General features: G+C 37.6%; 1 protein-coding gene across 1 annotated transcript; it reads left to right on the forward strand.

Moving 5' to 3' along the window:
- The first annotated feature begins 145 nt into the window (after positions 1-145).
- Positions 146-15,974, forward strand: tmem110l (transmembrane protein 110, like). The gene is made up of 8 exons (XM_067581611.1): positions 146-579; positions 3,854-3,902; positions 4,979-5,074; positions 5,168-5,289; positions 6,790-6,902; positions 8,648-8,731; positions 8,843-8,974; positions 13,379-15,974. The coding sequence occupies exons 1-8, from the start codon at positions 390-392 to the stop codon at positions 13,505-13,507; spliced, it is 915 nt and encodes a 304-aa protein (XP_067437712.1). The 5' UTR covers positions 146-389; the 3' UTR covers positions 13,508-15,974.
- The last annotated feature ends 146 nt before the right edge of the window (positions 15,975-16,120 follow it).

Here is a 16,120-nt window from a genome sequence, read left to right on the forward strand (position 1 = left end):
CGCCCTCTTTTGCCTCTGATTGGCTAGTACTGTTACCTTCGTTGATTGGGTTGAGTAAGATTGGTTATGGTTAGGATAACATATCAGGTTCAGCCAATCAGAGGCAGAGTAGGGCGGGTTATGACGTCGTCATCCTAGGTTAGAAAATGTTCGTGTTTTCCTTGTCATAAACATGGATGTGAGGCAGATAATCGATCCTGTTGTTTGCTCCTGCATCATGAGATGTAGCACCAGCCTCTTTAAACATTGAACAGAAACTTTAAAACGGACAAGGAAAGTAAAATCTGGCGGTTTTGTTGTTAAAAACGCTTCCTTGCCCACCGAGGAAGAAACTGCTCCTTTTGTCTCAAACGGCTGTGTTGTGTTTTTTTTTGTGTTATCGTATCAACATGGACATGTACGGATACAGCGGGGTTTTCTTGGTGAAAAGATTCTTGGATAATGGCGTTTTTGAAGTCACGAACATGTCTGACATTAACAAGGCGAACCCTCACGGCTGCGATAACGGAGCTCTGACGGACAGGTTCGGCGTCTTGATCCAGGGACTGCTGGCTATCGTCGCCTTCAGTACGCTGATGTGTGAGTATCTGACCCGACACCACCTTCCGGCTAAACATGGTCTCCGAAATCCTCTTTATCACCACCGTCTTGCCGTGTTTACTCAGTGAGATGAAGCTGGAAACGCTAAATACAGAAAAACAGTTTTTAAAAGGCTTCGCGTGTCCACGTGGCGTTTTGTTGACGTTTGTTTTCCGCTGGAGCTTCATTAGCCTCGCGCCAAACTCCATTGAAATATCTGCTAATTTAATATATTCTCGCTTGTCCGGACAAATACACACTGACTAGGACACAACTTTAAACATTACATGACTATTTAGGATTATCTTTTAACTTCGGCGCATATTTTGTGCTGCAAAAATCACTTATTTAGTAAAATTTGAGCCCTTTCTTTTATTGTGATCCCCACACGTCCACATAGATATTAATTAGGGCTGGGCAATATATCGATATTATATCAATATCGCGATATGAGATATCATCTTAGATTTTGGATATTGTAATATTTCCCCACTTAGTCATTATATCCACATTACTGATGATTGTTTATCAAAAATCTAGTTGTGTAAATATTTTATGAAAGCACCAGTAGTCGTCCCTATAATACTGTCGCAATATCGATATCGAGGTATTTGGTCAAAAATATCGTGATATTTGATTTTTGTCCATATCGCCCAGCCCTAGTTTAATATATTCTTGCTTGTTGGGAAAAATACATACAGAATAGGACACAACTTGAAACATTACACGAGTGTTAATGACTCACCATTAACTTTGACATATATTATGTGCTGTAAAAATATCGTATTTTAACAAAATGTTCGCCCTTTCTTTGATTGCTACCACAAAATAGACTTTAAGTGGTAGCAATTGATATGAACCAATTTTAAGTACAGATTTTAATGAAATTACGTGCTGTTGGTGGCATATTAAAAACAATGAATTTGCCATTAAGACCCAATTTCTCTATAAATAATCAGGACATATGATACCACACCAGTATGTGTGCCTACAAGCAAATCAGCATCACATATTGTGTTTTTTAAACAAGAGTTTTGTCACAGTCTCTCAGTATAGCAGAATCGAGGGTTTTGAGTTCACGGTTTCATTGTTGTTGTCGATAACAACCACAAGACCTACTAACAGTATATAGACAACATCTGCATAGTATAATAATTATAAATTATTATGGTAATGTACCACCTTTAACGCAGTAAACAAAAACATTAGATGCTGTTAATGCAGTAAACTTGAACTTCTCAGACCTGCTGTCTGTTTTTTAAATTATAACCAGTAGTTCTCAAAGTGGGACACTTTAAATTGAAATATCATTTGATAACTTCATCTATTTTCAGTGTTTTGAGTGTCCTCTTTGACAGCAAAAACTAGATGCTCCTTTGCAGTCACAGTGAGGATTTTATAAGCCGGAACAATGCCTGTTGACTGCTAAATAACTTGTGATTCTGGCAGCTGACTTGGAGAATGTCGGGCATCTCACCAGATTTGGCACCTCAGGCAGTGTTTAGTACTTCTGCAACACTTGCAGCTGAAAGGTGGATCAAGCAGGAAAACTGCACCCATCCAGTGTGTTTTTTTTTCTTAAACTTCAACCCATTTAGGAACTTTTTATGGTTTGTTTATTAATGCTTGAGCACACAAATCCAACCTCATATGTTCATGATTCCTTTATGACTCCTTGGAGTAAATTAAATAGTTATTTTCCGTCTCATTGATTCATTATCATTGAATAATCCATGTTAACAATATCTTCACCCAGCAGCCATGTTTCTCGGCTCTCAGTTGATAAAATATTATGCTAATTACTGCACATATATGCTAAACGGAAGCCCACATTTGAATTATATGTGCTTTATTTAGCTTTTCTCTGAATTCAAAGCCTGTAAAAGTCCTTATTTTATCAGTTTGTGTGTGGCTGCTGATTGGAAATGACATAAATACAAATGTACATCCAGCGTCACTTTTTTTTTTGTTCGCGAGTGTGTCGGCATATGATCTAATAATCAGTGAGTAATTCTGAAAGGTCACCGCAGTCGAAGTGATTTCATCAGCTAATCAAGCAGCAGGGTTCAGTGCATCTGAAGCCTCAGAGCAGTCAAGTGTTGCAGAATCAGGCCAGCCCTTAAGGGTTGAGTGAGATCAATGAGCTGTAGCCTCCACTCAGTTATTTAGTAGTAGAGAAATCAATACACCCCCCATCCCACCCACCCTTGTACTCAACGTGCCCTCAAGTGTCGTTCCCGGTCAAAGAATATGTGTCTGTTAATATTTACACTGCATTAGAGCCCTTCAGCTACGATCACGGTGGCGGTATGCCAGGTCACAGCCACGCATCCCTCGGCTGATCTGCGTTCAGACTCCTCTTCCTCAAAGCTATTTTTGGGGGAGTTTCTTTCCATCCATTGACTCGTCATTATGCCTGCACACACACGTAAGCCAGATACAGGCTGGAAACACACAGTTTTTTTTTTAAAATGCAAAATATTTAGATTTAAAAACAGTCCAACTTGAGCTTTTTTTTTTTCTCCCTTTTTTAAACAGAAAGATTAGCCAAAATGTTGAGCAAATGTTGGGAAACTTTCTCTGACGTCCGGTTTGTGCAATGCTTGTTTTTCTCAGTTTACCTCCAGGGAAACATTACATGAGTCAGATATAATAATTAGCTGGTTTTTTTGAGTGTCTGACACCCGCACAACTTCTAAAATTTGGGAAAATCTACATATGTAAGCAATCTGTAATGATCCGATACTTTCAGTAGCTTGAAAAGTGGGAATTTCTGGGGAAATAAACAAGAAAAGTATGAATACCAATAAAGGATAAACCCTCCCATCTATGTTTTTAATAATAACTTATTTTAAACACTAAATGAAATCAATCACATGTATTCATACATTAAGTTCTGGGGAAAAAAAAGGCTGAAAAGAGTTTACAGATGTCTGCCAGGAAGCCTCGATCCTGTTTTCACATGCAGAGTCACATTCCCTGACCTTGTGAGATGGTGAGATAGAGGAACAGTGGGCGTCTGTTCACCCTGAACAGGCCGGTGGGGAGGAATGAAGTGTTGTGGCAGCGAAAAAAAAAAAACAACAACGATACGTCTGCGTTTCATCTGTCCTCGTTCGCCTCTGCCCCGTAGCCCCCGCGGAGAGAGATGAAACTCACCGCGGAGGTCACACGAAGCCGCGAAAAGAATCTGTGTTTACATGTTGGTGTTTTGCAGGATAAAAAAAGTCTAGTTATTGATTAATTGATTGACTTTTTGTTGTTTGTTTTGCAGTGAAGAGGTTTCGAGAGCCTGTAGGGATCAGACGACCGTGGAGGATCTGGTCAGAAAATGTTCTTCTTTTACTTTTCTGGTGTCTTTTTCTACGCTTTCCTGTCCTACATTCCCAACATTAGACACACCTGTATAGATGAATAAAGGCCTTGAAAAGATAAATAATATTAGAGCTGCAACTGTTTTGATAATTGATTGATTGTTGAGTCATTTTTAAAGGAAAAAAATATGATTTTCTGGCTCCAGCTTCTCAAATGTGAATGTTTTCTGGTCTCTTTAGTCTTCTGTGACTGAATATTGTGGACAAAACAAGACATTTTTAGGTTGCTTATTGGGCTTTAGGAAATGGTGATTGACATTTGGTTATAGACCAAACAGCTAATTGATTTAATTGAGAAAATAATCAGCAAATAAATGGATTATGAAAATAATCAGAGGTTGCAGCTCTAAATAACATGTCAGTAAAACCCTAATTTCTCTCAAGAATCAATCAAATCAACTAATCTGGGCAATAAAAAGCTTCATATTTCCATACACAAACATAACTAATTGATGTCTAGAGCTCAATCCATACTGGAATTTGGGGCCGATACCCATATTAGGGAGTGAAAAAATTCCGATATTGATATTTTGGCCGATATTCATATTATAAACATACATTTTTTGCAATGATCCCTCAAATATTTATCACTTGTGACAAAGATGTGTATTGGAGGCAGAATATTTTACACTTTAGCAATAAAACAGTAAAGAGTTTAATAATTATAGATAACTATAAATAAAAAAAACTACATATGAACAAAAATATATATGTTGAACTTGTATTAAGAAAAAGGATCAAATATACATAAAATGCTGCCTGTATAACTTTGAAAAATAAAAAAATATCGGCACATATCGGACAACATATATGCTGATATCAGTATATCTGTGATAGGCCAATATCGGCCAATAAAATCAGCTGACTGATATATCGGTCAGGCTCTACTGTTGTCTAAGTCTGTAAATATTGTCTAATGTTTAGAAAGACATTTTTAGATCTTCACCTGATGCAGCCAATGTTTATAAAATGCAGCAGAATGGAATAAAGAAGTCAAATCTATAAAATAAAAATTGTTTTTTCAGGTTTTTCGACACGTCCAAACAGGCCATCGGTGCTCTTTTCATCCACTTTGCTAACGTCTTCCTGTCCACACTCACCAAAGAGGATCCATGCTCCCTGTGAGTTACAGTATTCAGGTTATTTAAGTTATAATAAAATGAGGTTCAGGGATTTCTCACTAATAACAACATTTTTTTTCCGTTTTACTAAAGGTATCTGATGAACTTCCTGCTGGACGCCATGCTGGGGATGCTGGTCATCTGGCTGGCTGTCAAGTTGGTGTCCAAGCTGGTGGAGTACAAACAGTGGACGTTGCTCATGTTTGGAGAATATGGTGAGTTTAAAAAAAAAGCTCATTTTTTTCCTTTTTAAATTACTCTAAGATGCAGTTGTAGCTTCGTCCACCAGAGGGCGATGTAGGCTCACCGGAGACAGACAGGGAGGAACGCCAGCATCTCCAGCTGCAGCTGAAAAAAACAGTCTCAGTGGCTTTACACCGGGATTAACTCCTCGCCAATTATTACACTCACTCACTCTACACTTTTTTTCCGTTTTGCGTTCCTCGTCTGTAATGGAAATTTTCACTGAAGCAACGTGCAGAGACTGAGTCTTCTCTCTCTGTCTCTGAGGGTCAACATCAGGTTTATATTTGATTTCTTGGCTCTGTTTGTTGGCAGCTCTGTGACAGAAATGCAAAATATTTAGTGTATTCATAGTTTGGTTCACGCTCTCTCTGGGCTCATTTCTCTATTTTGTGCCTCCTCGTCTCCTCTCTCCTCTGTCCTCATGCCCGTGCGTGACCCCGGAAATCGATCTCAGCGCGTCATGATTAAGGATGTCTCAATTTCCTAAAAAGCATCAGGAGGAGAGAGGAGCGAGGATGCACAGGTGTATCCTTTGCGGAAGTCTTTTCGGCACCTGTGACATATAAAAGAGGCGTGACACACAGCTGGAAATGTATGACGTCCATACATTCATGTCATAATACGCCATGTTATGATTTAAATTAAAAGTAAATATATAAGTTGTCATGAACACTGTTGTGCTCATATGTCAGATATCATAAAATACAGCGGTAGGCTAAAACAACAGACAGATGATGCAGCTCTGACGGCTCCGAAGCGAGGACGTCTCATTTTGCCCGTTGCCTCAGCCCCTCTCTCCTCATGTCTCTTCCTCGCCTCCTCCGCTCGCATCTCAGGTTGGGAGGGACTAAGACGCGAGGAGAGGAGGTGAGGATGTACAAACTGAGAAATGAGAAGAAGGGGTTTGTCTCTCTGTCTGTGTTTTCCATCCTTCCTCCTTCCTGTCTTAATGACAGACTTGTCCTCCTTTGTGTCTGCTGTGGTGAGACACCTGCAACAGACCTTTTGGAAAGGTTTAGACCAGGAGAGGAAAGACTATAAATATAGAGTGTCCTACACAAGCAGAGGAACAGTTTCTGAGATTTTACAAAAGTAATAGTGAAAAGTTGCTGATTTAAAATGATGGAGAAGCTGCAGAGTTTTGTCTTTGCAAGCTGACAGTAAATCAAATCAAATTAAATCAACCTATTATAATCTATTAACCACCTTTCATGCAACATATAAATTATCTTGTACATACAGACATATAGAAGCAACATAATATAGAAAAAGTCAAAAAATAAAGTGAAATTATTGTTTCTTTTTTGCTCAATGACCATAAACTGCAAGTTGCTTTGCAGGTGACAATGCTAAAGAAAAATCAGAAACACTGTTACTGTACAAAAATGTATTTAGGTAAATAGATTAAAATAGTATTTGTATGAGATGGCCTCTGTATTTATGTTGTGGACCTCTTGTCGTTCCTCCAGGTGACCCTCCTCAGGCGGCAGCATGGCTGGGTCAGTGTGGCGTTTACTTGCTCATCATGGTGCTGGAGAAAGGTGTGATCAGCCTGGTGCTGCTCGTCCCCGGATGGTCCAAAGTAAGAAAATAGTCCAAAACCAGCCAAGAGTTCTTGCGTATTATTCTTGTGTCTGTGTCAATTTTCAGTCATTTTATTGTAGAAAACAACACTTTTTTTTGACCAGATCAACCAGACTAAATGAAAACAACAGCAGATTTCAACAATATTCTCTCATTTCTACTTCGGCTCTTGTTTGGTTTGACATTTGAAAATCTCAAGTCATCAAATCTTGAGAGAGAATAAACAACTGGAAGATAAAATGTAGAGGAGAAATGAGTCGCCTTTGGACTGTAATGGAAACAAAGAGTTAGTGTTAATGTGTTTGAAGGCCAGTTTGTTTGCATGGCACTCAGGACCTAATTTGTTTTCGGTCAAAATTTGCCTTTTTAACCTTTGTCATAGCAACAAACGGCCCTCTGGGAAATAAATAGGCAGTTTATTTGTTTATTTCCAGATACATGAGAGTTTTTTTTTTGTTTTTGTGAAGCTCTCTGTGCTGTTTAGAGACCTCACTTCCTTTGTTTACAGGCTCTATAATGAAACAAGGCTGATTATAAATATTAGTGTTATAATTAGAAACACATTTGTTATGTATAATTATACAGAAAGTATCTAAAGTATGTAATTACTGTCATTGTTGATCAATTTGCCATTTATTTTTATTTATTTATTGATTCATTGTTTAGTCGGTTTGTCAGTAGTCAGTTAATTAAAAAAAAAAAATACCCGTTGTAATTTCCCAGAGTCAAAAGTGACGTCTTCAAACACTTTGTTTTACCCGACCAACTGTCCAAAACCTGAAGATGATCAGTTTACTGTCATGAACGACAAAGAAACGCATCAAATTCTCACATTTGAGAAGCTGATACCCAAAATTTCTGTAATTTTTGCTTAAAAAAATTACTAAAAGGAATTTTTCAATTATCAAAATAGTTGCTGATTTATTTTCTATTAATCGCTGCTGCTCATGGTCTGAAATAAAGTAGTTAAAATATTTTAATTAAATTGCACGTTTGAGGTAAAAAAAAAAAAGTAGAATTTACATAGTATGAAGTTACAGAGACATGAAACTGAAGAATGTGTAAATAGTGAATATAATATATAAAGTAATATAATGTATGTGTGTGTATATGAGTAATCTTGTAAGAAATCTATATGAAAGCGTCATAACCATGTGACGCAACATAAAATAAATATTGTGTTTTTGTTTGTAGAAAACATAAAATGGTGCATTTTGATACGTGATGTGGGAGGAATTAAAATATAACAGGAAAAATGGTTCTGCCTCAATACACACACATATACAAATTAAGTGCAGGCATTATGTATTTGTATATTTATATATTTTTTGTTGTTGTGAAGAATAATGTTCAGTTACTGTATGTTTTTCAAGCAACTATTAGCGGAGATCATATGAAACATGAACAACACTTTTCATATTGAATTAGGAAATAAATATCTTGAAAAAGTCATTTTTAGTAATAAAAAATTAATGGTTGTTTATGTCAAAGACTAATACAAATATATAGAAATATTGTTTTGTTGATGTGCGCTGATATTCACCATGTTTCACCCATGTTTTCCTCAAATTCACTGTTTTCTCAGGGTTTTTATTCATGCTCGTACACTCAGCATCTCATTCTTAAACTTCAGAATAAAAGCAGTTATAATAACGGTGTCACACGTGCTTGTATTGAATCGTCGTTAGTTAATTTTAGGGCCTGATGTCAGCATGTTAAACTTCTTCCTCTCTTCTGTTCCAGTTGCAGGAGGTGTTGCTAAGCTACATCGCTAACCCTCAGCTGGAGCTGGTGCTGGTGATGCTCATCGTGCCCTTCATAGTCAACGTTAGTGTCGCTTTTATGATCTAGTCGTCACATCTTAGTAAAAAAAAACAAATAAATCTTATCTCTGCAGGGTAAGTAACCCCTGTCTTGTCTCTCTGGCGCCTCCTGTAGTCCATCATGTTCTGGGTGGTGGACAGTTTGACGATGAGGAAGTACAAGACGATGAAGAGCCTGGATGATTCTTGCGACAGCTCTGTGAAGAAGGCGGACTCGCTGCCCTGGGCAACCAATGAGGAGTCACGGGTGAGAATAACCGACATTAAACGAGTTCACCGACAAAGCGGAGCAGCTGCTTATTGTTTGTAGCCACTTGCTCCATTAAAGCAGCTGCTTCGTTCTGGACATTATATCTGTTTAAATTCATTAGATGTGTAATTACGGTACAGAGATAGAAAAAGAGGATCATATTATGACTCAGAGCCAAACTACACTTGTAGTTAAAGTCTCTCAGAAGGCTCTCTGTTCAAAGTAAAAACTTAAATATGCACTGAAAATTAAAAAGTTTTTAATAAATTATTGAAATTAAGACTTAAATTGTATTCAAATGTATCAAACGCAGTAGTTAAAAGAAGCATTTTTACCATATTACAGGTTTATTTTCAATTAACTTTCATTTTATTATAAATAAATCCAGACGGTGGTGTTTACACTACTTAAATTCAACTTTATTCTGTCTTTTAGCATCTGTTAAGACCTGAGCTGCTGTGTTCTGTATTAACAGAGCATTATTGCAGTCATATAAGAACAGCTTAGATAATCTTTTCCATGTCTAGAACATTTTAACAGAACTTATTTATGGATTTGTGTCTCCATGTTTTTAGCATTAAAATGTGACAAAAAAAACCTCAAAATAAGCTAAAATCCTCCCTATCAGACCACTTCAGACTGACCCATCTGCTCTAGAAGTGACTCATCAGCCTATAAAAGGATTACTTTTGATGTTATGAAAGAATCAACTATTTAAAAAATAAATAAATAAATAAATAAAAAGAAGCCTGTTCCCACCACACAGTCATGGTGTATTAACCCAAATGGATGCAAACAAGAATGTGACAGTTTAATATCGTTGCTTTTTCTGGTGAAGAGAAGAAGACTTTAATGTGTGTGTGTGAAACAGGGTGCTGATGGTTGATGTACCCACACCGTCACGCTGGGTGTCAACTGCACCTGTTGTTTTGGGGGATGAGAACACACACACACACACACACACACACGCACACACACACAACATACCATACAGATTTCCTCTGTCTGCACTTGTTCTAATGAGGAACAAAACCAGATGGATTCAGTCCAAGGAACACTGAGTCAGACTGTCCTCCTTCTTCTTCTGGACATCATCTTAGGTCAGTTTGTTATCTTAACACACATTAGTCATTCCGGAAAACCCCTGTTTTTCATGTTAACATGCTTTTGATGAAGTTTTTTGGATTGTGTTTGTACTGCGCTACTTAGTAGTTTATTCATGTGCAGAGTTTTGGTTTTATTTATATAACATTAAAGTCTTGGCAGTGAATATGTCAAAAAACTCGGTGAGTAAAATCAAAACCAAAAGGGGTTATTAAAAGTTTTTTGCTTGCAGTTTGGGGTGAACAGACTCTTGGTGAAATGGTGCCTCGCCATTGGTTGGATTGACCATGATTCTGAATCCCCAGTAGTTCGAAAAACTTCCCATTAGACCGAAAGCCCTTTAATCTGACAGCTTGTTATCATGAAAACAAAAGTCCACTGCTCTGAAAATAGACTTTCTCCCTGTAGTTTTTCTGCTCTTAATATCTTAGTGTATTTAGACATGCAAACGCAAAGATAACGTTTAAAAAATACTTGCTCTTTAGTGCATTTAGTGCATTCTAACCCTAACCAAAGTAGACATTAGGGAGAAGAAGGAAAGAAGGTAATTGTACTTTTTTTTTTGGTGGAGAAAACATATTAGACACATATTATCCTTCCAAGCTGAGTATTTTTATGTCTTAATACATGTCTGGAGGGGATCTTTAATAAAAATTTGAAGGGGTGTTACATCACAATGCCTACGCTTTTAAAGAACTGACAGATTTTTCTATTTTTTCCACCGATGTATTCACCACGCTAAATTATTTGCATAATTTGCTTTCTGTGTCTGTTATCGTAGTTGTCATACAGTAAGAATGTGGTCAAAATAGACATAAAGTCAGGTGTTAAAGAGGACATAACATGTTTTTTGTGATTTTCTGTCATTTTTAAACTGTTATAATGTTGGATATCTATGTTAAACACGGTCAAAGGTCTAAAACTTGAGGTGAACGTATGTAAAAATGCTGCCTAAAAGAAAAAAATGAAGGAAATCGTCGGCAGATTAACCCTTGATGAGGTTCTGTGTGTCATACAACAATCAACCAATAGGATGCCTCTGACTCGGCTGCTGTGTGTTTTGGTTCGAGTGCTGGTTTGTCCTGACAGATGAAACCGTAACAAGCTCCTTGTTGTGTTCAGGGAATCTCTTCAACAGCCTCCTCTTCCTCCTCCACAAAACACAGCGGCCCGTGTCATTTCTTTTTTTTTTCTCCCCTCAGGAAAGATTGAACTCACAGACTTCAGGGCGGGCGACTATTTGGGTACATGACCTTCGTGTACAGTGGGATGAGAGTGTTTATCCCTCCTCTCCCCTCCTCTTTCCTTTCCCCCTGATCATCTGCCAGGCAGCCATAAGTCATCCCTTCATCCCGGGAATAAAAGTGACATTTAGGAGTTGTTTCCACGAGCTGATGCTATGGAAAGCGGAGCGGAGTGGAGGAGGACCACAGATAGAGGGGCATTGACTTGGATGAGGTCGTAGTGGGGGTGGTGGTCAAAGATACAACCACAATGCTGTTGTTGTGGTCGGTGACGATGACTGTGACACGCAGGTTGTGGTGGAAACGATCTGATTGTTGTATGACATCATTATCATTCAAGATCTACAGGGCCGATATCGAAAATTGATAAGAAATCTCTCTATTCCAGTTAATGAGGTCCATCTCTGATATGATGCAGTTTGTTGAATGACGACATAATTTCTGGGGCTGGGCGTCGACTCTCAGTACATTTAAATAACAAACTGTGTCCATTCTGCAGCAATAAATGTAAAAACTTAAGTACTGAAAGTTGGCACTGAATGTTTGCTCAGATCCTTAACCTTGTGTTGGTTGGATATCAACAGATTTAAATCATAATTAGATTTTTATACTACGTTTATGTAGACAAACTGCTTCGTAAGCTGTTTGTGGTAAACAACATTTAATACTGATGCATTTTTTTGCTAGCAGCATGACTCTAGTGATGCTAGTGTCAGTCTGTTCAGCACTTTGCTGCTGCTACTCTACTGGATGGATTACCATGAAATTTGGTTCATACATTCATGTCCCCCTCAGGATGAATTGTAAAAACTGTGGTGATCTCTTATCTTTTGAATCTTTTGTTTATGAACAATTACCTGCTGAACTAATGACCTCAGCTCTGCTTTATTTTGTGGTAATAGTTTAGCTTGTTACCATGCTAACAGGCTAAACTAAGATGGCGCACATGGTAAACATTATACCTGCTAAATATCAGCATATTAACATATTCCTTATGAGCATGTTAACATGCTGATGTTAGCATTTAGCTCAAGTAGCACTGCTGTGCCTACAGCAAGTACAGCCTTGCAGAGATGCTAGTATAGCAGTAGACTCTCATGCAAGGTAAAATAAAGGTTTAATAGAAAAAAATGTTTGTAACAAAAGTAAAACAAATATCATTTTAGTGCACATCCAAACTTCTTATTGTTTTGCACTGATGTAAAAAATGTAATACTGCACTACAGAGAGTTAATGTCACTGAGGGATTCTGATAGGAAGCCACAAACCGGCCAGTAGCATCAGAATCTGAAATACTTTTGTGGTCTCTGAGGTTAAAACTGTATCAATGAAACAGTAAATTAGATGTCAGTATATGGGGATACAGAATATTGAAATTCATTATTGATTTATTATCACCATCTGTCTGATTGCTACAATATTCAGTACATAAATTCAAATGAAGAAACAATTTATGTAAAAAAACAACAACATTTTTTGGCATAAAATTGTGCAACATATCTGTTGCAACAGAAAGCTTGACAGTTTGCCTGTTGCCTCAAGAGAAACACGTTTCTGTAAATATCAAGATATGAAAACCAGATCCCATCATCAAAAATGTTTGGAAAAGTTGGATCAACTTATCACTTTAAACTCGTTGAACTCAAAGTTTTTGAGTTCAATCAAATTTTTGAGTATTTTGAGTTTTGTCAAATATATCACAGACAGAAGAACTTTGCTATCAGTCCTGATATGGATAACATATTATTACCTTTTACCAATAAGCTGATTCATACATCTTACAACCGTCACTATGTGAATCTTTATTGGTCTTTATATCAGCTTTTCCACATGTCAAACCCTGACAGAGAGCAACCTATGGAAGTTTACAGTGTTGTAAATGTCGTGTGGAATTTTGCTCCTTTGGGATTTGAATCCCTGCTGCTGCTGGAGAAAGTCAAAGCTGTGAATAAATGTACATATTTTCCACTTGAGGCTGAGAATACAGATCTGAGATATTTAGTTTTACGTCAGTGATGCAGCATCCAAAACACCTTCTTTTGTCTTCTCTCAGGTCCTGCTGACCGTCGAGACGGACACGGACGAGGCTTCAGAAGGAGAAGAGGACCCTGGCGATGTTGGACCAGTCCCCCATGTGCAATATTCAGGGGGGCCAGTGAGACCTAGCTGGGTGGTGGTGTAAACCCAGGTGATGTGACCTCCTACCCCTCCATCCACTACTCTCACACACACACACACACACACAAAACACACTTAAGAGCCTAAATACACTATGAGCAAACACAACAAAACCTTGCGTCCTTATCTCCTCAGATTTAAAGGTCTAAATATCAGCTTCTTTGCAAAGTGAAGGTACAAATATAACCTGTGAATGTGAACACTACAGCCGCAGCTGCCTTCCTCTGCACCGAAGGTGTGAACAGTTACAACCTGAGCTTTACTCTTTTTGATAGGACACAGCATATGCATGTAAATCATATATAGCATTTTGGGAATTAAAAGCTCTATATCCTCTCACCTTGCTGCCTCCGTTTACTGCAAGGGAACATCAGAGTAACCCAGACTGAACGTGTGTGAAGAGAGATTATTAGGGAGCGCAGCGGTTACACTTCAAAGTTGTAAGGTTGGTACTGACAAAGACTGAAATAAATCTGTCTTCTCTCCACACTTGGGGACTTTTGATGATGACTTTTTATGATGTTGCTCTATAAAAGAAGAGTATCATGTATCATATTCCAAAGAGGAGTAAAAGTATATATATATATAAGTGCTCAAAGATTTTACTTCATCAAATATAATCACTTAAAAGCCACCTTTTTAATTAAGGTTTAATTACAGTCATTCCTGCACGCTCTCCCTCCGGCTGCTTACTTTTAAGTTCGGAGGATGGTTAACGGTCTTATTTTTTAAAACCACATGTGTTGATTTTTTTTTTTTTTCTTTTTTGGGGCAGCTGCTTCATGTTGTGAGGCCGGCAGCCTTGACGGACCAAACGTGTTGATAATGCGGTTATATTGAAAAGTTTTAGTCGACAGGCTGCTTTTAAAGAGATGATATGTAGGCAGTTTCATGTTTCATGTCATGGTTGGAAAGGACCAGGTGACGCTATGTTTCTGCAATGATTTACGTATTTGTTATATATGATAGTATTAGGTCCACTCATTGACTGTATATAAAGATGGACATCATTACAGCTCCATAAAAGTGAAGCCAAAACATCTCGATCGCCCCCTGCTGGCCGGCTGCAGGATAGGCCATAAGTCCCGCCCCCTCCATGTTAGCAGATGGGACGTGAGTCAAACTAAAAAATCTAATTACACGTCAAATAAATTTTTCACAAAGATGGTTTCTATCAGTTTAGGTCGTTCTTATCACGCTGATGTTTGTCCAAATGCTCATTTTGCTTTTAATTAGTTATTTGATGATATAAAAGGGGGATGTGACGTCATGATTTTGGCTTCACTTTTGCATATATTGATAGGAAGTGGAGACGTGTCGTCCATGTTTATATACAGTCAGTGGGCCCGCTGTTGGAGAGGAAAAAAAACATATTGTTAGATTAAAGTTGCTAATGTTATGAAGAAAAAGTCCTAATTTCCAGAAAAAGTCGTACTATTACAGGATTAAAACAATTTTATGATATAAATTATGATATCTTGAGAATAGTCACAATATTTCAAGCACAATATTTTGAGAATAAAGTTCTAATTTTATGAGACAAATATAATATTTCAGGGGAAAATAAGTCTGAATATTTCTGGAATAACTCAATATTTTAGTGTCAGTGTTCTGTGTTGTTGGAGAAATAATTTTGACATTTTGAGAAACACTTTCTTGCTAAGATACACGAGAAGATCGATCTCACTGTCTTACATGAGGAAGGTATCAATCTTCTCATTTAACTGTCAGCAAGAAAGCGAATAAGCGTATTTCTCAAAGTAGTTATTCCTTTTAAAAAGACTTTTTGGAATAAGAATTGACCTTTTAATACAATGTAATACTTTTCAAACTACAACAATCTTCTCTAAATGGTGCTTCAATCAAATTTTCAACTTATTTACATTTTTTTCTCTCAAAATATTCCGACTTTACTCTCAAATTCTTTTTTTTTTTCTCCAATTCTCTGTGGTAGTATTACTCTCAATGGGATGATAATCGTGTACTCAACTTTTTCAAATTATGGCACATTTCTTGTATTTATTCTGTAAATATTTTATATGTATTTGACTTTGTATATTGTGGTGGAATCTGTGGTGAGAACATTGGAATAAACCGTGTTTAGTGAATTGAGAGAAAACGGGAGAATTTCGGGAGTCGTTGCCAAACTGCTACAGATCTGAATCAGAATGAAGTGATGTACGTTTCTTATGTTATTATTTCTTTTGTATCTGCAATTTATCATCAAAAAAAGCATCTCTGTTCATCTGTTTACATATGTCAAACACTACAAGTTGACATATTCTGTCCATAATGTTTTATTTTATATTCCGATGTATCTTGCGTGGTTTTTTTTTAATAAACCAAATTATGAACATGTGGATAAAGTGACACAGCGTCAGTGTCACCAACAGGCTGTAAACCGCCACGGTGCTTCTTACCGAATGTATCTCTTTAATCTGTACTATGAATAAAGATGATTGACACATGAACCGGGTGTGTGGTGGTGAATTCCTGCGGCGGACGGGGGCAGGGCAGCACGATGACAGACAAACCTGAGCGGTACCTGGCCGGAGCACACCTGTGTGGGAGGGGCGAGCAGCCCTGTGACCTCCAGCTGATGACAGGGAGGACTATG

This window comes from Thunnus thynnus, chromosome 23 (assembly GCF_963924715.1).
Source record: "Thunnus thynnus chromosome 23, fThuThy2.1, whole genome shotgun sequence".
In the NCBI taxonomy this organism is placed as follows: Eukaryota; Metazoa; Chordata; class Actinopteri; order Scombriformes; family Scombridae; genus Thunnus; species Thunnus thynnus.